The sequence below is a fragment of the Mobula hypostoma genome, chromosome 10 (assembly GCF_963921235.1).
Source record: "Mobula hypostoma chromosome 10, sMobHyp1.1, whole genome shotgun sequence".
Lineage (NCBI taxonomy): Eukaryota > Metazoa > Chordata > Chondrichthyes > Myliobatiformes > Myliobatidae > Mobula > Mobula hypostoma.
In genome coordinates, this window is record NC_086106.1 from 94647494 (window position 1) to 94671366 (window position 23873).

A 23873-nucleotide genomic window follows, 5' to 3' on the forward strand; every position below is an offset into this window, starting at 1 on the left:
TCCGGTCATGATTAACACCCACCCCACCCCGCCCCCGGTTGGCCGGTCCGCAAGAATATTGTCAATATAAAAACAGTCCACGGCGCAAAAAAGGGTTGGGGACCCCTGTTCTTGGCTACTGGCACTATTTGCATTGTCCATGAACTCCACTCAAGCTTGGAAAGAATCCCTTCAGCCTCCATGTGATCTCGCTCACTGGCTGCTTTATCACAGATGGTACTGTATAAGGAACCAGACAGGCTTTATAAAATTTGGGTGTGGCATTTTCATTTAACACTATTTACCCTTGATATGTTTGAGTTTTCTATTGTCATCCTTGAACACTGTCGTAGCATCATCCACTACTTTTCTTAATTCGCTTTCTGTTGACTCTATTGCAGGGGATGTGGCATGCAAATAGTGGATAGATCTCCAATCTCCAATCAAGTCTCAGCTAATCATGTCCCACAATGCTGGCCCTCATGTTTCTACCACATACAAGCCCAAGGTGGCTTGTTGGTTGTTGTATTTCACTCTTCCCACGGGAGTTATCTTTTCTCCACTCTAAGTTCTTAGTTGGATATCTGCAGGCTTCGGTTCATTATCTTTGAAACACTGTTCAAACTCATTTTTGTGGAATGGCTGAAACAGCAGAGCAAGTGTCCAATTCCATTTTAATTAATTTGTCATCCACTTTGCTGGAAGTCATATGGCTTGATGCGTTAGTTTTCACATTGTAAATCTCAACAGTACTCAGTCCTGCCTCACTTTCATCATTGTCAGACTTTTCGACTGCATACAGATTAGTGCTCTTCTCGAAACTGACTTTTATCTTTTCCTCTTCCCTGTGCAGTCCATTTATCTCCTCTACCCAACATACACTTCCTATTTGTCCTTCTTTGTTGCATTTTCTGCAAGTTTTGCCTTTAAATCTACATTGGCCTGGTGTACGTGAGCCCCTGCTACAATGGTAACATAATTTGCTCACTGATTGGCTCCGCCAACATTTGAAGCCTCTTAAGCCAAGAGAGAGGGTTTGGCTGACATCGAGGCATCTTCCCCAAAAAGTCAATTGCTGCAAATTAGTCCCATGCTACGTGGGGCTAGTCATCAACAGAATGTGCCTACCATCATCAGTGAAAATCCACCCAGTGTTCGATATTTCCCAGCTCAAGCCAGTTACTACCTCCCCCCTGGCTCCAGTCACCCCTCCATCCTGCTTGGTGAAGAGTTCCCTATGTGGTGTTTCCTAGAATCTTCCCGTGTGTGGGTCAAGATCCAGTACCTCATGGACTGGGAGATGTATGGTCCTGAGGAACATTCTTAGATCCTGTCCACTGACATCCTGGAAAAACCTCTCATTCAGGGCTTTCAGCGGGCTCACGTCTGTGGTGCCTCGGGAGCTGTGCCTGGGGGTGGGGGGGGGGTGTCTGTCACAACCACAGACTCTGCTGCGAGGTCTACATGCCCGTGCGTGCAGACTGCGCAACGTGTTCAGCAATTGCACTCATGGGAATGCACATTCCAGCTGATTACTGCTCCATTACGGTGATATTTAGCTGCCTTCTTTTCATTTTAGTTCTGTCAAGACTTGACCAAAAGCACAGCAATGTTTATGCTCGCTCCCTGCACACCCTTGTTCTTGTCCAACTCTTGTCTGTTTCGATAGATGCTGTAAAAGAGCGGTGTTCATTTGGTATTTAGTTTTCTTCCAGCCACAGAATTGGCATTTAACTTTCAGGTTGACAGAGTTAATTAATGGCCCTGTTGACCTAGCATTCACTGCTTTTCTTTTCCTTTGAATTCTGTAACAGTTTTCATTAAAGTCAGTGAACCGTTGACCCACTTCAGTGTCTCTCTCACACTTGGGTCACATCCATATGCTTTGATAGTGAATCTCAACCACAAAAATTGACCCAGTAGAGAGAAAAAGGGCTGACCTTGGCCCTGAGATTCATTGGTCAGGTAGGGGAGTATTTACAGGCAATTGAATTTGTGTTGTGCGAAGCAACTGCACCAGGTAATCTCAGTTTGACAAGTCCAGTCTCAGCTGGAGGAACAAGTGTCATCCCTGCAGATAATCGGAATCAGGTGGCAGCAACCTCAGCTCTCAAAGTCGCAGTCCATGAGCTTACAGCCAGCAGCCAGCGTCAGCTGACAGCCATTAGCGTTCTCACAAATGCAATTCAGCAAAACTTTTGGCCATGTCAGTTCCAATTTCCAGCATCTCATAGATCCTCCTTTCCTACTGCCCGCTCAACTTTGTCCATTAATGCCCCAAATTCTGTGTCTGAAGCAGAACCGACAGCCTGTGTCCGTATCAGAACGGAGTGTTGCTCCACCAGGCAGAGACTCTGGTGACCCCATTGGCCACAGGAATTTCATTACCCAGTGTGTGTTGACTTTCCCAGCCCAGCGTGGATGGTTCAGTGTTGATCTGCATAAATTGACATATGTGGTAAATCTCCCGGATGGACCTCTAATCAGCCTGTTCAACACCCTACAGGATCAAGGCTCCCCTGCATCCCAGTCGTTTTGACATTTTGTGTGCTGTGTTAAGGGGAATTTTTGACTTCCCTGTATGGGGTCAGGAGGCTGCCCATCAGCTCCTGGACCTGCGACGGTGAGGAGCTATGCAGTTAAATTCTGCATGCTTGAGGTGGAGATGGGATGGGATGAGAGATCCCTCATCATTGCCTTCCAGCATGGACTGAACACAGGAGTCCATGATAAGCAGGACAGTCTGGAGTCGAGTTGATGTCCGGGAATCTGAGTGGTGCAGGGGAAGAATGTCTCGAGCTTCCTACTTTTCAGATCACCGTCTGTCTTCACCCTCTCTCTCATCACCCAGTTTCCAGTCCATAGCGGAGCCTATGCAAGTGGGGTGCATTTGCCTATCTCAAGAGGAATGAGTTTGGTGCAGGTGCCTGCCTCTATTGTGGCAAAACAAGGACACTTCCGGGCATTATGTTTGTCCCAAGTATCCTGTAAAAGAGGGTACCTGTCAGTAAGGAAGGGTTTCCTGATGGATTGATTCTCCCTGCAATTGATTTCCTCTAATTGTGTGATTCTCCCAGCTTCCTTGTTGTCAGAGTCTCGAACTCATGAACTTCAGGCATTTATTGACTCTACAGCAGCCAGCAATCTCTTGGACATTTCTCTGGCTCAAAGGTGTGGAATTCCAACTCAGGAATTGAGAAAAAAGATTGATGTCAAGGCCCTGGATGGTCGACTTCCAGGCACCAGCTAGTTCTACCTTTCCATTGAGCCCCTCCAATGTGTGCCGAAAGGCAGCCACAGGGAACATCTCTCCTTCTATCTGGTTGATTCACCTGAACTGCCACTGTTGCTTGGTGTCACCTAGTTATCTTGACGTAACCCACCAATTGATTGGTCCCTCAAAGCACTCAAGTGGGGACCGTCATGCCTGTCTGGGTCCAACCCAAGCTCTGGTCCATGAATCACCCCCTGTGTCAACTACTGAAGTGGACCTGTCTGGCATTCTGGCTGAATCTGCTGACCTTCTTGAGGACTTCAGTAAAAAGGCCACCTCCCTGCCTCCACATCAGCCATGACCGTGGAAGAGCACATCAAGGAAATATTGGTCTTGGGATTTATCCATCCATCAACCTCACCAGCAGGGATGGGCTGCTTTTTTTTGTGAGCATGAGGGATGGCAAGCTCTGTCCCTGCACTAAGTATCGACTCCAAACCTCAGGGACTGCAGCAGCTCAGGAAGGCAGCTCATCACCACCTTCTCAAGGGCAACTAGGGATGGGCAATAAATGCTGGCTTAGCTGGCAACGCCCACATCCCGTAAGTGAATAAATAAAAAAAACAATATCACCGTAAAGAACCACTACCCTCTTCCCCTGCTTGCCTCTATGTTCAAACATTGCCAGGGAACAATCATACTTTCCAAGATGCAATGCTTAAAGTCTTCTTCATATCAAAGAAGAGGATGAGTGGAAGACAGCTTTCAACACCTCCACTGGCCACCATAAATACCGTGTCTGTTTTTCAGCCCTTAGTCAACAATGTGCTCAGGGATATGTTGAATCAGTTTCTTTCATGCATTTGATGACATTCTGATCTATTCCTGCTCTCACCAGGAATACATCCAGCATGTCTGGAGGGTTCTCAGACGGCTCCTTGAGAATAACCTGTTCGCCAAGCCACAGAAATGTGACTTCCATAAAGACCAGGTGTTGTCTTTGGGCTATATACTTAGCCCTTCCAATTTCAAAATAGTTAAGTTCAGGCTGTCACAGAGTGGCCCAAACCATTTATGGTTAAACAGGTGCGGCGCTTCATGGGTTTACAAAATCTATCATCGCTTCATCTGAAATTTCTGCTCTGTTGTGGCCCCCATAAGTGCACTCATCAGGAAGACCACTACCCCAGCACTGCAACCCTGAGACCCACCCTGGCCATTCATTGTCACGAGGTGGATGCATCAGGTGTCAGATTAGGAGCTGTACCCTCTCAGCTCTCTTCTGCGGATGGCCGGTTGCAGCCTTTTGCCTTTCTTTCCTGTCCCTTGACTCCAGTAAAGAGTAACCATGATGACGGGAACTGCGAACTTCTGGCTGTCAAGGAGGCCTTGGAAGAATGGCGTCACTGGCTGGAGGGGGAAGAACATCCCTTTTTGGTCTGGACTGATCATTAGAATCTCTCCTACAATCTGGACGCTGTGACTCCTGTCGTGGCCATTGGGCTCTCTTCTTCATCTGGTTTAATTTCATCCTCACCTATCATCCCGGCAGCAAGAATATCAAGGCTGACGCACTCTCCTGGCAGTTCGATGGGTCTGAGACCATTTCAATCCAAAGCCCATCCTTCCTGGCTCATGAATTGCTACTCTGGTGATCTGGAGTCTAGAGGCAAGGTGAGAACCTCCCAACAGTCGGATGCAGACCCACATGGGGAACCTCCCAACTGACCGTTTGTCCCTGCTATGGTGCACCCCAAAGTGTTGGAATGTGGTCACTCCCCCCGTCTGGTTGGCCATCCCGGAATTCAACCAATGGGGGAGTTTACCAAGAGATGATTTTGGTGGCCATCAATGTCCCAAGATGGCCATGACTTCATCTCTGCCTGTCTCACACTTGTTCAGAACAAAACATCACCCCAGCTCCCTGCCTGTCTGCTATGTCCGCTGCCTGTGCCCCACCACCCCTGGTCCCACCTCTCAGTGGATTTCATCACTCGTTTTCCCCATCTAATGGAAATGCTACCATTCTGGCCATCGTGGATTGACTCTGCCCACTTCATTGCTCTCCCTAAGCACCTATCAGTTCATGAGACTGCCACCCTCTTATTTAACATGTGGTCAGGCTGCACAGCTTCCCCCAGGACACAGTGTCTGATGGAGGACCACTGTTCATGTCCTGTTTTGGAAGATTTTCAGTTCTCTTTTTGGGAAAGTTAAGAGCTGCAGGTTGGCCCCACACTATGTTGGATCGATAGTAGTGGAGCAGACAGTCACCAAGGTCTCGTATAGATTGTGCCTACTATCATCAGTTAAGTTCCAGCCAGCATTCCATGTTTCCCAGTTCAAGCCAGTTACTACATCCACTCTGGCTCCAGTCACCCCTCCTCCCCGCTTGGTGAATGGTGTCCTGGCCAATACCTGGCATCTCGCTGGGTGCGGGGCAAGATCCAGTACTTTATGGACTGGGAGGGGTATATTTCGACAGACGGAACAGTGTTCATTTAGCCTTTAGTTATTCGTCCAGCCGCATTGCTGACATTTAACTTTCAAATTGAGAGAGAGAGAGAGAGAGAGAGAGCAGCTAATGGCCTTGTTGACCCAGTGTTCACTGTTTTCCTTTTCCTTTAAATTCCGCAACACTTCTCATTAAAGTCAGCGAGCTGCTGACTTGCTTCAGTGTCTCTCTCCCCACTTTGAGCCATATCTGAACGCTTTGACGGACAGGCTTCTGTTTAGACATTGCAATTCTGTTCATGCTCACTTTCATTCCTGACTGCAACTCAATTGCCTCTCTGGCTGTTAAAATAATGCTACTAGTTCTTGAAGACCACAAGAAATAGGCGCTCAGCCGCTCGAATCTGTTTAAATGCCATGCTTGAGACAGATATCCGACGGTTCCGCTTCAGTTATAGTTGCTGCATTTATATTGCCCTTTTGACTTATAGACTCACTCGCCTGAAAGATGGTTTAGCCACGCAGATCTCTTCAGACTGACGGGGGAGGATGTAGTTTGAAAGGATGAAAAACTGCAGAAGGAGAATAGTTTCAGAACATAATTTCTGTTCTTGGTTCGGGACATATCAGAGTTCCACAGGGAAAGGTAACCCTAATGAATTCGTAGAAACAACCGATCTAACTTTTCACGATATCAGCGAAGAAAGGGCACTACATCGATGCGGCACTGTACTGACTGAATGCAAAGATTGTCCCAATTCTGGGCGGGTTTGCAGCTGACAGCGGCAGAAGAATGGGAAATTCTCACAGGACTGGTAGCGGGAAGAGATTTTTCCAATGAAGAGAGATCCAAGTGGTCTGGGCATTTTGGGTTGGGATGGGAATGTCAGGTAGGGAGTTTTCTTCCGCTTAATCGTTGTACATTTAAACGTGGGTGAATTTAGGGTGCAGATTGCGGAATAGACTGCATTGCCCAGCACTGTCGAATTCTCACTGAACTCGGACACCAGTGACTCCCGAGTTCTCGGTACAGCACAACAGTCAAGAAAATAAAATCACAAAGAAAACCACGCGCCCATTCCCGGGAAAATTTGTGAGCAGTTCAGAATGTGAAACGTGAAAACACGGGCTCTGCTATTTTTAATGTTTTGTTAAGAAGGTTTTTGACTGAACTCCACCTCCCCAGGGAAAGAGCAACCAGCCTGCCTCCTGCCAGTTGTCTCTCCAGGACACTTGATGGGTCGGAGTACGTCTGGCCTGACTATCTTTGGGCAATACGCACTCCTACCCCTCCTCCTGCTCCGCGCTGCGATTTCTCGTCATTCTTATCTCGCTTCTTAAATTTCCAGGCCACAGAAGTTGCTTCTGGAACAGTCTGCAACCATTTAAATACCGCGGAACCGCACCTGAAACCCGGGAAAAGCGCGTAAAGCGAAAGCGATTTGATGTCGGAGCTGTGTTACAACCGAGGTTGCGGACTCCGCTTCGAACCGCACAGTAACACAAGCGGTAAGTCTCACACGCTACAATGATTCAGACCTAATCCGGGAGTCTCTTTGTAATGGGGTTTCCTATTCTCGCGGCTGTAGGCGCACTGCACAACTTATTCTTGTTATTTAACTTTGTCCGTAAGCCATCACATTTTTAGGCCACTCAGAAATCTTGTTTGGGACAATTCAGCTCAGAACTTTATGGCTGCCGTGAGCCTGAGGTAGGAGGTCGGCCAGCTCCGCGATCCCCGTATGTTCCGCTCGTTCACGTTAATATTCGCTACAAGTAGGCATTCATATTTATTCGCTGCCTCTGCGCCCTCTCACACTGCGAAGTCCCGGCTGGATCATGCTTTCTGTCAGGGGTTGCCAAACTTTTTTTTTACGTATAGACCCTTACCATTAACCGAGGGGTCTGTAGACCCCAGGTTAGGAACCCCTGCTTGGCACATTGGGGTTACTTATATATTATTTCATGCCTTTGGTCGGTTGATAGAAATATACGCAGAGGTCAGTGCCGGATTTGTTATATCCCTGCGAACTTACATCGCTTGACTGAAGTCATTAAAGCAAGTTATCTGGCCCTATTCCTTTGTGGCAGCCTGCTGCACGCAAATCGCCTATCATATTTCCTCAATACCACGATGACCGACGCTCTACTTCACTGCTGTGAACTATTTCGGGACATCAGAAGGCCTGGGGGCTCAATAGAACTGCAGTTGCCTTGTATTTGAATACTAGCTTTTCAGGATACATGAAAGGGGCAATCGCCCCATATTATGGAAACAGATTAAGCAGTAGATTGTGACATTAAGAAATAAAAATAATATATACACAGAAATATAACTTGCTTTTAATTCAACCACCTGCTTGTTCTTGCTTTTATAACCTAAGTAAGCCCTTTTCCTTTGCTGTATGCTATACAACCCATTTCTAATCCTGATTTCCTTATTGGTGTATGCCATTCATGAATTTCTTCCATATGACCCATAATGAATTATGTAAACAAACAAAGAATGCTTAATCAAACAATATATTTACAATATTACTCTAATATTACTGAAATATTAAATACACTACACACAGGATGACTCTAATCCCTTTTTCAGAATCAGAATCGTTTATTATCGCCAAGTATGTGGACACATACAGGGAATTTGATGTTGGTTCCCCTGAGCTCTCGCTGTACAGAATCAAAAAGCAAACAAAACAATAGTGCAAATAATCATGAACTATATACAATGAAGTATACCTGTGTACGTGCAGGTGGACTTGGTTTATAATAAACTAAAATTCAAGTGTTCATAAGACTGATGGCATAGGGAAAGAAACTGTTCTTGTACCTATTTGTCCTGGCATACAGTGATCTAAAGCGCCTACCAGAAGGAAGGAGTTGGAACAGGTGATGTCCAGGGTGTGATGGGTCTACATTGATGCTGCTTGCTCGCTTCCTGACTCTAGATGCATATAAGTCCTGAATCAAGGGCAGCTTCACACCAATAATCCTTTCCGCAGCCCCGAACGTTCTTTGGAGCCTATTCTTGTCTCGTTTGGTAGCTGATCCAACCCAGACAGTGATGGAAGAACAGAGAACAGACTGGATTATTCTTGAATAGAATTGAATCAGCAGCTCCCGAGGCAGGTTGTAATCCTGAGTTGATGTAGGAAATACAATTCTGACTTTTGATATTATGTAGATCTAACGTTTAGCTCTTTTTCATAACTGAAGTTTATTGTTTATAGCTGCTGACAGTGATAACAAATAAAACATAAAATTATTTCAGGTTTCCAGCATCTAGAGTTTGTTTGATTGCCTAATGAAATTGCCTGATCCATATTGAAAATATATGAGCATGAATCCCTTCGAACATTCCCACTATATTTCCTGAAAACCATCTTAATAACATGCCCTCTGTCTGCACGTATTTTCAACAGTAACAGTTATGTCTTGTAACTCAAGAACATAAAACTAATTGCAAGGAAAACACAGGAGTGGGGAGATGCATGTCTACTTCACTTTTGCTTTTAAGCAAAGTGTGCACGTGTGACGCGGTGGCGTAATAACGTATGCCGATCACATACTTTTACATATATCCCATAATGAATTACTTAAACAACAAAAATGCTTAACCAAACAATATATCTCAATATTACTGAAATATTAAATAGATAATCATCCTCCCACCTCAGCTATAACCTCTAACTTGATATAGAATGCACCTCAACTAAGTATGCTATATAATACCACTACTATACAATCATCCACAGCATAATAAATTTTAAATTGACCCATTCAGGCCTAAATATTGAATTGCTGTGGAGGATTTCTTACTCTAGTGGAATAACATTTTTCCTGACAAGGGAGGTCACTCTGTCTGGAAGGAGCAACTTGTGGTTGCGAAGCAATCTCAGGTTCTGGGGCCTCCTCAATCGTGGTTGTAGGTTGTAGGAGTTGACTCTGGGACTGCAGGAAGTGGTTATGACAGCTCTGGACGCCTTTCTTCTGCACATGTTAGCATCCCGAATGGTACATGGCAAGCTTCTCGATCTGCTGATCTATTCCAAGCCACCAGACAAAGCTTTAAGACACCACTTTCATTTTGACCTTGCCTAGATGCCTGGTATGTAGCTCTTCCAATACTTTAGCTCTCAGCTTGGACAGTACAACAATTCTCAATTACCACATAAGGAAACCTCGATCAAAGGCAAGTTTGTCTCCACGCTGATAAAAATGGGGAAACTGGAGTTTCTGCTGCACATTCCAGCCACTTAGGATTGCCCTGTAGATCTGAGACAGTGTGTGGTCTTTTCTGGTTTCCCTTTGGATCATAGATAGGCGTTTCTGCGGCCGCAAACGTGTCTCCAGGATGGTGTGTTGCCTCCCTGGTGCAAGGGTCAAGGATGTCTCTGAGCGGCTGCAGGACATTCTGGAGTGGGAGTGTGAACAGCCAGTGGTCGTAGTGCATATAGGTGCCAATGATATAGGTAAAAAACGGGATGAGGTCCTACAAGGTGAATTTAGGGAGTTAGGAAATAAACTAAAAAGTAGGACCACAAAGGTAATAATCTCTGGATTACTACCAGTGCCACGTGCTAGTCAGAGTAGAAATAGGAGGATATATCAGATGAATACATGGCTTGAAAAATGGTGCAAGGGGGAGGGATTCAAATTTCTGGGGCATTGGAACTGGTTCTGGAGGAGGTCGGACCAGTACAAACAGGACGGTCTGCACCTGGGCTGGATTGGAACCAATGTCCTGGGGCGGGGGGAGGGGGCGTTTGCTACTGTTGTTCAGGAGGATTTAAACTGATGTGGCGGGGGATGGAAACAAGTGCAGAGAGACAGAGGGGTGTAAAATGAGGGTAGAAGCAAAAAGTAGTAAGGTGAAAAGTAAAAGTGGCAGGCAGGCAAATCCAGGGCAAAAATCAAAAAGGGCCACTTTTCAGCATAATTGTATAAGGGCTAAGAGTGTTGTAAAAGCAAGCCTGAAGGCTTCGTGTGTCATTGCAAGGAGCATTCATAACAAGGTGGATGAATTGAATGTACAGATAGTTATTAATGAACTTGACATAGTTGGGATCACAGAGACATGGCTCCAGGGTGACCAAGGATGGGAGCTCAACATTCAGGGATATTCAATATTCAGGAGGGATAGACATGAAAGAAAAGGAGGTGGGATTGCATTGCTGGTTAGAGAGGAGATTAACGTGATAGAAAGGAAGGACGTTAGCCGGGAGGATGTGGAATCGATATGGGTAGAGGTGCATAACACTAAGGGGCAGAAAAAGCTGGTGGGAGTTGTGTACAGGCCACGTAACAGTAGTAGTGAGGTTGGGGATGGCATTAAACAGGAAATTAGAAATGCGTGCAATAAAGGAACAGCAGTTATAATGGGTGACTTCAATCTACATATAGATTGGGTGAACCAAATTGGTAAGGGTGCTGAGGAAGAGGATTTCTTGGAATGTATGCGGGATGGTTTTCTGAACCAACATGTCGAGGAACCAACTAGAGAGCAGGCCATTCTAGACTGGGTATTGAGCAATGAGGAAGGGTTAGTCAGCAATCTTGTCATGCGAGGCGCCTTGGTTAAGAGTGACCATAATATGGTGGAATTCTTCATTAAGATGGAGAGTGACATAGCTAATTCAGAAACAAAGGTTCTGAACTTAAAGAAGGGTAACTTTGAAGGTACGAGATGTGAATTAGCTAAGATAGACTGGCAAATGATACTTAAAGGGTTGACAGTGGATAGGCAATGGCAAGCATTTAAAGATCGCATGGATGAACTACAACAATTGTTCATCCCAGTCTGGCAAAAGAATAAACCAGGGAAGGTAGTGCACCCGTGGCTGACAAGGGAAATTAGGGATAGTATCAATTCCAAAGAAGAAACATACAAATTAGCCAGAAAAAGCGGCACATCTGAGGACTGGGAGAAATTCAGAGTCCAGCAGAGGAGGACAAAGGGCTTAATTAGGAAAGGGAAAAAAGATTATGGGAGAAAGCTGGCAGGGAACATAAAAACTGACTGTAAAAGCTTTTATAGATAAGTGAAAAGAAAAAGATTGGTTAAGACAAATGTAGGTCCCTTACAGTCAGAAACAGGTGAATTGATCATGGGGAACAAGGACATGGCAGACCAATTGAATAACTATTTTGGTTCTGTCTTCACTAAGGAGGACATAAATAATCTTCCGGAAATAGTAGGGTACTGAGGGTCTAGTGAGATGGAGGAACTGAGGGAAATACATGTTAGTAGGGAAGTGGTGTTAGGTAAATTGAAGGGATTAAAGGCAGATAAATCCCCAGGGCCAGATGGTCTGCATCCCAGAGTGCTTAAGGAAGTAGCCCAAGAAATAGTGGATGCATTAGTGATAATTTTTCAAAACTCTTTAGATTCTGGATTAGTTCCTGAGGATTGGAGGGTGGCTAATGTAACCCCGTTTTTTAAAAAAGGAGGGAGAGAGAAACTGGGGAATTATAGACCGGTTAGCTTGACATCGGTGGTGGGGAAAATGCTAGAGTCAGTTATTAAGGATGTGATAACAGCACATTTGGAAAGCGGTGAAATCATCGGACAAAGTCAGCATGGATTTGTGAAAGGAAAATCATGTCTGACGAATCTCATAGAATTTTTTGAGGATGTAACTAGTAGAGTGGATAGGGGAGAACCAGTGGATGTGGTATATTTGGATTTTCAAAATGCCTTTGACAAGGTCCCACACAGGAGATTAATGTGCAAACTTAAAGCACACGGTATTGGGAGTATGGTATTGGTGTGGATAGAGAATTGGTTGGCAGACAGGAAGCAAAGAGTGGGAATAAACGGGACCTTTTCAGAATGGCAGGCAGTGATTAGTGGGGTACCGCAAGGCTCAGTGCTGGGACCCCAGTCGTTTACAATATATATTAATGACTCAGACGAGGGAATTAAATGCAGCATCTCCAAGTTTGCGGATGACACCAAGCTGGGCGGCAGTGTTAGCTGTGAGGAGGATGCTAAGAGGATGCAGGGTGACTTGGATAGGTTGGGTGAGTAGGCAAATTCATGGCAGATGCAATTTAATGTGGATAAATGTGAGGTTATCCACTTTGGTGGCAAGAACAGGAAAACAGATTATTATCTGAATGGTGGCCAATTAGGAAAAGGGGAGGTGCAATGAGACCTGGGTGTCATTATACACCAGTCATTGAAAGTGGGCATGCAGGTACAGCAGGTGGTGAAAAAGGCAAATGGTATGCTGGCATTTATAGTGAGAGGATTCGAGTACAGGAGCAGGGAGGTACTACTGCAGTTGTACAAGGCCTTGGTGAGACCACACCTGGAGTATTATGTGCAGTTTTGATCCCCTAATCTGAGGAAAGACATTCTTGCCATAGAGGGAGAACAAAGAAGGTTCATGAGATTGATTCCTGGGATGGCAGGACTTTCATATGATGAAAGACTGGATCGACTAGGCTTATACTTGCTGGAATTTAGAAGATTGAGGGGGGATCTTATTGAAACGTATAAAATTCTAAAGGGATCGGACAGGCTAGATGCAGGAAGATTGTTCCCGATGTTGAGGAAGTCCAGAACGAGGGGTCACAGTTTAAGGATAAAGGGGAAGCCTTTTAGGACTGAGATGAGGAAAAAACTTCTTCACACAGAGAGTGGTGAATCTGTGGAATTCTCTGCCACAGGAAACAGCTAAGGCCAGTTCATTGGCTATATTTAAGAGGGAGTTAGATATGGCCCTTGTGGCTAAAGGTATCAGGGGGTATGGAGAGAAGACAGGTATAGGGTTCTGAGTTGGATGATCAGTCATGATCACATTGAATGGTGGTGCAGGCTCGAAGGGCCAAATGGCCTACTCCTGCACCTATTTTCTATGTTTCTATGCTTCTATCTCTGCCATAATAGGGAGACTTTCAATTTGTGTTAGGGAGAATATGTCAGGAAAGGTGTCCTTTTACTAAATTTTCAGGTAGTTCCTTTTCCAAGTGTAAATGGGACAATCCATCAGCACTTCCATGATTAGCTGGCCTCTTGAATTCAATCTTGTAATTGTGTCCTTCAAGAAACGGAGCCTATCTCTGTATTCCTACTACGCAGTAAGTGGAACACCCTTCTATGGATTGAAAATGGACACTAGTGGTTGATGAATGAAGGTAAACTCTCTCCATACAAGTACTGGTAGAAATGCTTAACACCCCAAACCGAACTCAAGGCTTCTCAGTCAATCTGTGCATAATTTTTCTCTGCAGTGGTAAGGGAAGGTGAATGAAAGGCTATGGAGCGTTCACATCCATCACTCATGACATGTGACATGACTGTACCTGCAGTATACCATAATGCAAGGCATCACAGGCATGCTTCACTGGACGATGGGGATCATCATGTGTGAGTACAGAGTCTGATGTCACCATTTCCCTTGACTTTTGAAAAGCCACTTCACATTGCTTTGTCCACTGTCATTTCTTCCCGATCTGTAGTAATAAGTTCAAGGGGTTGAGTGCAGTAGCCACATTTGACAGGAATGTGTTATAGTAAATGGCAAGTCCTAAGAAGCACAGCAACTGTGACACATCCTTTGGCCTTGGGGCATCCAGCACTTCTTGAATTTTCTCGGCACACTTGTGTTCTGCTTGTGCATCAATGGTGTGACCACAGTAAGTGATGCTTGGTTTAAAGAATTCACATTTGTTGCATCATGCTCTGAGCTCATAGTCTTCTCATCATTTTAACACTGTCTAGAGATTTTGGAGATGTTCTTTTCATTCTTACCAGTAACCACTTGGGTTTGGCATTTTCATTTAACACTATTTTACCCTTGATATGTTTGCATTTTCCAATGTCCCCTTAAGCTCTTCTGTGGCATCATCCATTGCCTTTCTTAATTTGCATTCAGTTCACTCTATACCTGGAGATGTCGCATGCAAATGGTGGATGAATCTCCAATCAAGCTGTAGTTGTCTAAGCCACTCACATCTCCACAATGCTGGCACTCCTGTTTTTAACACATACAAGCCCAATGTGGCTTGTGGCTTGTTGCTTTTTGTATTTCACTGTTACGAATATCATTAAAAGTTCTTAGTTGGATATCTGCAGGCTTCAGTTCAGTATCTCTGAACTGGCATTCAAACTCATTTTGTGGAATGACTGTTGTTAGCTTTCAAAGGCTACCCAGTCTTGCATCACTCTCATCATTATCAGACTTTTCATCAACAGCATGCAGATTAGTGCTCTTTTTGAAACTGCAACTTGACCTTTTATCTTTTTCTCTTTCCTGTGCAGTCCATTTATTTATTTTTTTCTGCCCAACATGCTCTTACTATGTCCTACTTTGTTGTAGTTCTGCAGGTTTCAGCTTTAAATCTGCATTGGTCTGGTGTATGTGGTCCCTTGCCACAATGGTAACACAATTTGTTCAGCAAGGCAGGTTTCTGTTTAGACGTTCCAGGTTTGTTCACGCTCACTTTCATTCCTGGCTGCAATGCACTTGCGTTTCTGCCTTTTCCACTCATACAGCAATTTCAACTGCCATTTTGAATATAAGTTGTGTCTTCAGTTACAAGCCATTTTTGAATGCTTTCTGGTAAGATTCCACAAACTAAATAATTTCTCAGTGCATTATTAACCCCATGACTGAACTGACAATGCTCAAACAATATCTTCAATTCAGCCAAGTATGCTGAAATGGACTTCCCTTTCTTTTGATTCTGCTTATGAACCTAAAGCATTCTGCAATCAACAATGGTCCCTGCATTACTTTCACTATATAAGAGCTCTTCAGCTGGTTTGGTTAGAGTAGTTAATCCTCGAAGCAAACTGTATGCCTTTAAGCACAATTTCCCTCAACGAAACTGGCACTCGCTTTTCATTTGCAATTTCATTTGCTTCAAAATACTGCTCAATTTGCTCAGCATACAATATCCAGTTATCTGTTGTGCAATCAAATGTGTCACTTTTTCTAATGCAGCCAACCTTTTCTGCTTCTTTAAAACATTTATGATACTATGACCTAGTACTCACTGTTTATGAATCCGCGAGTTTGTCCATTTTTTGCCTTTTTAAAAAAAAAGACTCTAATGTCTTTCTTATCTTACGAAAAAAAGGTGCTGCGATTTTTTTCACTTGAATGTCTTGCAGCACTTTTTTAAAACCCAAGTGACTTGCTGTGTCTCCAAAACATAAACAAATTGAAAGAAAAATACAGGATCCTGGGGGAATGTGTACATTTCATTTTAAAATTTTAGTGAGGCATGCTCATGATGTGGTCGCGTGTTGACGTATGTCATTTATATACTTATACCTATAGCCCCTAATGAATTCTTTAAATAACAGAGAATGCTTAACCAAACAATATATATACAATATTATTCAAATATTATTGAAATGTTAAGTACACAATCTAATAAAACTGACTCCTCTTAGCCAATAAGATAATAAAAGTGCATAAAACTACATGTAGTTAAAGAATATTGTAGTGAAAACATGTAGTTAAAATAACCAATAAGAGGGGCCTTACCATTGAGAGGAACTTTGATAACTATTAGGACAGTGTAAAGCAGGCTTATAAATTAGAACATGTCAACATTGAAGAGCATGTGCTGGAATGTTAGAGAACCATTAGGATAGTCGAGTCCCCAGGACCACATAGGATATACCACAGGTTACAATGTAAAATGAGGGAAGAGATTGCTGTGCCTTTGCCAATAATCTTTGCATTCTCCTTGGCCACAGGAGTTGTATGATGGTGCAAATGTTATTCCTTTGTTCAATAAACAGAGTAGGGATATGCCTGGGAATTACGGGCCAGTGAGTCTTGCTTCAGTGATCAGAAAATTATTGAAAAAGATTCTTTGAGATGGGATTTATGAGCATTTGGGGAAGCAAGTTTGATTAGAGCTAGTTAGCATGGCTTTGTAAGGAGCAGGTTATGCTTCACGAGCCTGATTGAATTAACTGAGAATGTGACAAGACACATTGATGAATGTGGTGTATATGGATTTTAAGTTGGACGTTGGACTTCGGCCACATTCCACCGTGATACAACACTTGGTGGCACGGGAGGTCGTTCCTGCCTGTGGCCATCAAACGTGCAGCTCCTCCCGTGGAGGGTCAGACACCCTGAGCCAGTAGACTGGTCCTGGACTTATTTTCCATCTGGCATAGTTTGCATTTTGGTGTTTGATTGTTGGGGTTTTTTGTATTGCTATATTACGCTCTATTCTTGGTTGGTGTGGCTGTAACAAAACCATATTTCCCTCGGGATTAATAAAGTATATCTATCTATCTATCTGTCTAGTAAGGCATTTGATATGGTATGAGAGAGGAACTGGCCCAAATAGATTGGAAAAGTAAGCTAGATGGAGGGACGGTAGAGCAGAATTGGATGAAATTCCTACAAGAAATAGGGAAAGTGCAGGAAAGATATATTCCAAGAAAAAAGAAAATCATGAATAGAAAAATGGCACAAATGTGGCTAACGAGAGAGGTTAAGGCTAAAATAAAAGCAAGAGATGGCGTACAAGGAAGCAAAAATTAGTGGGAAAACTGAGGACTGGACGACTTTTAAAAACTTACAGAAGGAAACTAAGAAAGTCATTAGGAAAGAAAAGATGAAATATGAAAGGAAGTTGGCGATTAACATAATAAAGGATACTAAGAGTTTTTAAAAAATATATGAAGAGTAAAAGAGTGACATGGGTAGATAAAGGACCGATTGAAAATGATGCTGGAGAAATTATAATGGTAACAAAGAGATGGCAGAGGAACTAAAAGAATATTTTGCATCAGTCTTCACAGTGGAAGATATTAGCAACATACCTGATAGCCAGAGGTCTCAGGGAATAGAATTAGGTACAGTCAAGATTACTAGAGAGAAAGTGCTTGGGAAGCTAAATGAACTAGGAATAGATAAGTCTCCCGGCCCGGATGAGGTGCACCCACGGGTTCTGAAGGAGGTGGCTTTGGAGATTGTGGAGGCATTGGAAATGATCTTCCAGGAATCAATAGACTTTGGCATGGTTCTGGAGCACTAGAAGGTTGCACATGTAGTTCCGCTGTTTAAGAAAGGAGGGAGGCAGCAAAAAGAAAATTACAGACCTAATAGTCTGACATTGGTAGTTGGAAAGTTATTGGAATCGATCCTCCAGGACAAGGCTATGAAATACCTCGAGGTGCATGACAAGATAGGCCCAAGCCAGCATGGTTTCATGAAGGGAAGATCCTGCCTCACCAACCTATTGGAATTTTTTGAGGTAATCTCAGATAAGATTGATAAGGGAGAGGCTGCGGATGTTGTGTTTTTGGATTTTCAAAAGTCCTTCAATAAGGTGCAGCATAAGAGGCTGCTTAATAAGATGAGAGCCCATGGAATTACAGGAAAGATATTGAAATGGGTGGAGCATTGGCTGATAGGCAGAAAGCACAGGGTGGGAATAAAGGGATCCTATTCTGATTGGTTACCGGTTACTAGTGGTGTTCCCCAGGAATCGGTGTTGAGGCTGCTTCTTTTTACAATGTATATCAATGAATTAGATTATGGATTCAATGGTTTTGTGGCTAAATTTGCGGATGACACCAAGATAGGTGGAGGAGCAGGAAGTGTTGAAGAAATGGAAAGGTTGCAGAGAGACTTAGTCAGTTTAGGAGAGTGGGCAAAGAAATGGCAGATGAGATACAATGTTGAGAAATGTACGGTTGTACATTTTGGAAGAAGAAATAATCGGGCAGATTATTATTTAGATGGGGAGAAAATTCAAAAATTGGAAGTGCAAAGGGATTTGGGGGTCCTCGTGCAGGATACCTTAAAGGTTAACCACCAGGTTGGATCGGCAGTAAGGAAAGCGAATGCTATGTTGGCATTCATTTCAAGAGGAATAGTGTATAAGAGCAAGGAGGTGTTGATGAGGCTCAATGGGGCACTGGTGAGACCTCATTTGGAATACTGTGTGCAGTTTTGGGCCCCCTGTCTTAGAAGGGATATACTGATGTTGGAGAGAGTTCAGAGAACATTTACGAGGATGATTCCTGGAATGTAGGGGCTAACATATGAGGAGCATTTGTCGGCTCTTGGACTGCATTCATTAGAGTATAGAAGAATGAGAGGGGATCTCATAGAAACATTTTGAATGTTGAAAGGGTTGGACAGGGAAAGGCTGTTTACCTTGGTGGGTGTCCAGGACAAAAGGCCACAGTCTTAGAATTAGAGGGTACCCATTTAAAACAGAGATGAGGAGAAATTTTTTTAGCCAGAGGGTCGTGCATTTATGGAATTCGTTGCCACATACAGCTATGGGGGCCCGATCATTGAGGGTGTTTAAGGAGGAGATTGACAGGTATCTAATTAGCCAGGGTGTCAAGGGATATGGGGAAAAAGCCGGAAATCGGAACTAGATGGGAGAATAGTTTAGCTCATGGTGGAGTGGTGGAGCAGACTCGATGGGCCGAATGGCCTACTTCTGCTCCTTTGTCTTGTGATCTTGTGATAAGGTTTCCCATTGGTAGGCTCATCCAGAATATCAGGAGGCATGGAATCCATGGAAATTTGTTTGTGTGAATTCAGAATTGGCTTGTCAATAGAAGGCAGAGGGTGATTGTGGATGGGGCGTATTCTCCCTGGAGGGTGGTGACCAGTGGTGTTCTGCAGGGATCTGTCCTAGGACCCCCTGCGGTTTGTGATTTTTTTTTTATATCAATGACTTGGATGTGGAAGTGGAAGGGTGGGTTAGTAAGATTTCAGGTGATTTGAAGGTTGGTGGTGTTGAGGATAGCATAGAAAGTTGTTGAGGATTGCAACAGGACAGTGACAGGATACAGAGCTGGGCTGAGAAGAGGCAGATGAAGTTCAACCTAGAAAAATGTAAAGAGATTCACTTTCGAAGGTCAAATTTGAAAGCAAAATACAGGGTTATTATCAGGAAGGAGGAACAGAGGGATCTTGGGGTCCATCTCCATATATCCCTCAGAGTTGCCACACACATTGATAGGGTTGTTGAACCTAAAACATAGAAACCTATAACACATTACACAACACAAACCTATAACACAATGTTGTGCTGACCATGTAATCTACTCTAGAAATTGCCTAGAATTTCCTTAGCGCATGCTGTCTAATTTTCTAAGCTCCATGTACCTATCTAAGAGGCTCTTAAAAGACCCTATTGTATCCGCTTCCACCACCGCCGCCGGCAGTGCTTTCTGTGCACCCAACACTCTCTGTGTGACACATTTCAAAGTTGCTGGTGAACGCAGCAGGCCAGGCAGCATCTCTAGGAAGAGGTACAGTCGACGTTTCAGGCTGAGACCCTTCGTCGGGACTAACTGAAGGAAGAGTGAGTAAGGGATTTGAAAGTTGGAGGGGGAGGGGAAGATCCAAAATGATAGGAGAAGACAGGAGGGGGAGGGATGGAGCCAAGAGCTGGACAGGTGATTGACAAAAGGGATATGAGAGGATCATGGGACAGGAGGCCCAGGGAGAAAGAAAAGGGGGAGGGGGGGAAACCCAGAGGATGGGCAAGGGGTATAGTCAGAGAGACAGAGGGAGAAAAAGGAGAGAGAGAGAAAGAAAGAATGTGTGTATATAAATAAATAACGGATGGGGTACGAGGGGGAGGTGGGGCATTAGCGGAAGTTAGAGCAGTCAATGTTCATGCCATCAGGTTGAAGGCTACCCAGATAGAATATAAGGTGTTGTTCCTCCAGCCTGAGTGTGGCTTCATCTTTACAGTAGAGGAGGCCATAGATAGACATATCAGAATGGGAATGGGACGTGGAATTAAAATTTGTAGTCAAAGGGAGATCCTGCTTTCTCTGGCGGACAGAGAGTAGGTGCTCAGCAAAACGATCTCCCAGTCTGCGTCGGGTCTCGCCAATATATAGAAGGCCACATCGGGAGCACCGGACGCAGTATATCACCCCAGCCGACTCACAGGTGAAGTGATGCCTCACCTGGAAGGACTGTCTGGGGTCCTGAATGGTGGTAAGGGAGGAAGTGTAAGGGCATGTGTAGCACTTGTTCCACTTACAAGGATAAGTGCCAGGAGGGAGATCGGTGGGGAGGGATTGGGGGGAGGAATAGACAAGGGAATCGCGTAGGGAGCAATCCCTGCGGAAAGCAGGGGGGGTGGGGAGGGAAAGATGTGCTTAGTGGTGGGATCCCGTTGGAGGTGGCTGAAGTTACGGAGAATAATATGTTGGTCCTGGAGGCTGGTGGGGTAGTAGGTGAGGACAAGGGGAACCCTATTCCTAGTGGGGTGGTGGGAGGATGGAGTGAGAGCAGATGTGCGTGAAATTGGGGTGATGCGTTTGAGAGCAGAGTTGATGGTGGAGGAAGGGTAGCCCCTTTCTTTAAAAAAGGAGGACATCTTCCTCGTCCTGGAATGAAAAGCCTCATCCTGAGAGCAGATGCGGTGGAGACGGAGGAATTGCGAGAAGGGGATGGCATTTTTGCAAGAGACAGGGTGAGAAGAGCAATAATCCAGACAGCTGTGAGAGTCGGTAGGCTTATAGTAGACATCAGTCAATAAGCTGTCTCCAGAGATAGAGACAGAAAGATCTAGAAAGGGGAGGGAGGTGTCGTAAATGGACCAGGTAGACTTGAGGGCAGGGTGAAAGTTGGAGGCAAAGTTAATGAAGTCAATGAGCTCAGCATGCGTGCAGGAAGCAGCGCCAATGCAGTCATCGATGTAGCAAAGGAAAAGTGGGGGACAGATACCAGAATAGGTACGGAACATAGATTGTTCCACAAAGCCAACAAAAAGGCAGGCATAGCTAGTTGCCATACGGGTGCCCATGGCTACACCTTTAGTTTGGAGGAAGTGGGAGGAGCCAAAGGAGAAAGTATTGAAAATCTTACCCCTGGCATCCCCTTGGTACCTATTTCCAAGCACCTTAAAACTATGCCCCCTCGTGTTAGCCATTTCAGCCCTGGGAAAAAGCCTCTGGCTTTCCACACGATCGATGCCCCTCATCATCTTATACACCTCTATCAGGTCACTTATCCTCCGTCCCTCCAAGGAGAAAAGGTCAAGTTCACTCAACCTATTCTCATAAGGTATGCCCTCCAATCCAGGCAACATCCTTGTAAATCTCCTCTACACTCTCTCCATAGTATCCACATCCTTCCTGTAGTGAGGTGACCAGAACTGAACACAGTACTTCAGGTGGGGTCTGATCAAGGTTTTATATAGCTGTAACATTACCTCACAGCTGTTGAACTCAGTCCTATGTTTGATGAATGCCAACACACAATATGCCTTCTTAAGAACACTGTCAACCTGTGAGCAGCTTTGAGTGTCCTATGGACACGGACCCCAAGATATCTCAGATGCTCCACACTGCAAAGAGTCTTACCATTAATATTATATTCTGTCTTGAAATTTGACCTACCAAACTGAACCACTTCATATGTACCTGGGTTGAAGTCCATCTGCCACTTCTCAGTCCAGTTCTGCACCCTATCGATGTCCCACTGAAACCTCTGACAACCCTCCAGACTATCCACAACACCCCCAACCTTTGTGTCGTTAGCAAACTTACTAACCCACCCTTCTACTTCATCCAGATCATTCATAAAAATCACAAAGATGAGGGATTCCAGAACAGATCCCTGCAGAACACCACTGGTCACCGACTTCCATGAACCATCTACAACCTGCTGTGGGCAAGCCAATTCTGGATCCACAAAGCAAGGTCTCTTTGGATCCCATGCCTCCTTACTTTCTGAAGGAGGCTTGCATGGGGAACCTTATCAGATGTCTTACTGAAATCCATATACACTACATCCACTGCACTACCTTCATCAATGTGTCTTGTTATATCCTCAAAGAATTCAATGGGTTTCGTAAGGCATGACCTACCCTTGATAAAGCCATGCTGACTATCGCTAATCAGATTATGTCTCTCCAAATGCTCATAGATCCTGCGTCCCATGATCTTCTCCAAAAACTTGCCCACCACTGAAGTCAGACTCATTAGTCTATAAATTCCTGGGTTATCTCTGCCCCCTTTCTTGAGCAAGGGAATAACATTTGCAACCCTCCAATCCTCTGGTACTTCTCCACTCTCTGTTGATCGTGCAAAGATCATCGCCAGAGGCTCATTAGACAGGGGATTGTGTTCAAGAGCTGTGAGGTAATGTAGCTTCATAAAAACCCTGGTTACACCTTGGAATATTGTGTTCTGTTCCAGTTGCCTCATTATACGAAGGATGTTGAATCTTTAGAGAGGGTGCAGAGGAGATGTATCACAACACTATCTGGATTAGATATCGTGTCTTATGAGGATAGGTTGAGTGAGCTGGTACTTTTCTCTTTGGAACAAAGGAGGATGAGAGGGAACTTGATACAGTTGTACAAGCGGGTAAAAGGCTTTGATCGAGTGGACAGCCAGAGGCTTTTCCCAGGATGGAAATGGCTAATACGAGGGGGCATAGTTTTAAGGTGATTGGAGGAAAGCGCAGGGGGGGATGTCAGAGGTAGTTTTTTTTACACAGAGAGCAGTGGGTGCATGGAACGTGCTGCCAGGGGTGGCGGTAGAGGCAGATACATTCTGGGCATTTAAGAGTCTCTTAGGCAGATAGAAAAATGACGTGCTATGTGCAAGGGAGAGGTCAGGTTGATCATAGAGTAGGTTAAAAAGTCAGTACAACATCTTGGCCTTGGGATCTGTAATGTGTTGTCATGTTTTATGTTCCAATATTGTGGTTTCCAACAGTTCAAAAGAAATCCCATCACTGTTTGGTGCTCATATGGTGTACTCGTGAGGACAGGGGCTTGGATTACAGTGAACATAAATTCATTTCTGAGCTTCCTGACCTCTGACAATTTAAAATCACTGCAGGTCAGCTGAAATGCAAACAGGCACTAGATGTACTTTAAGCTCTTTGTAAGAAAAGGTGCCCTGCTGCCCCAAGACAAAACAAGGCCAATAAAGCTCTGCCTGAACTGTTACCATGTGGCAACTGATTTGCTCTGCAACATGATCTTCTGTTTTACTGATGTTGATTGAGGAATCAAAATTATCTATGGGAGGAAAATATCCCTGCTGCTCTTCAGAATTATCATTTGGATCTTTTACATCGGAACTAGTGAACGGGGGAACTTTAATTAATTTCTAAATGATGGCTGCTGCATCAATTAAGATTATTCCCACTTCCCTGCCCTTCTCTCACAATCCATTTTCTTCTGACAACCCATTCCATATTTTAGTAATTGCACAACCATATCTCTACTAATCTCTCTG

At 44.4% G+C, this 23873-nt stretch overlaps 1 protein-coding gene across 1 annotated transcript in view; it reads left to right on the forward strand.

Annotated features, from left to right (window-relative positions):
• Window positions 1-6167: 6167 nt before the first annotated feature.
• Window positions 6168-23873, forward strand: part of zgc:92429 (uncharacterized protein LOC445063 homolog) — a 46653-nt gene continuing 28947 nt past the window's right edge. The window contains exons 1-2 of the mRNA XM_063060874.1: window positions 6168-6293; window positions 6997-7156. Coding sequence (XP_062916944.1) covers window positions 7093-7156 — 64 coding nt within the window. The 5' untranslated portion in view covers window positions 6168-6293; window positions 6997-7092. The remainder of the gene's footprint in view (window positions 6294-6996; window positions 7157-23873) is intronic.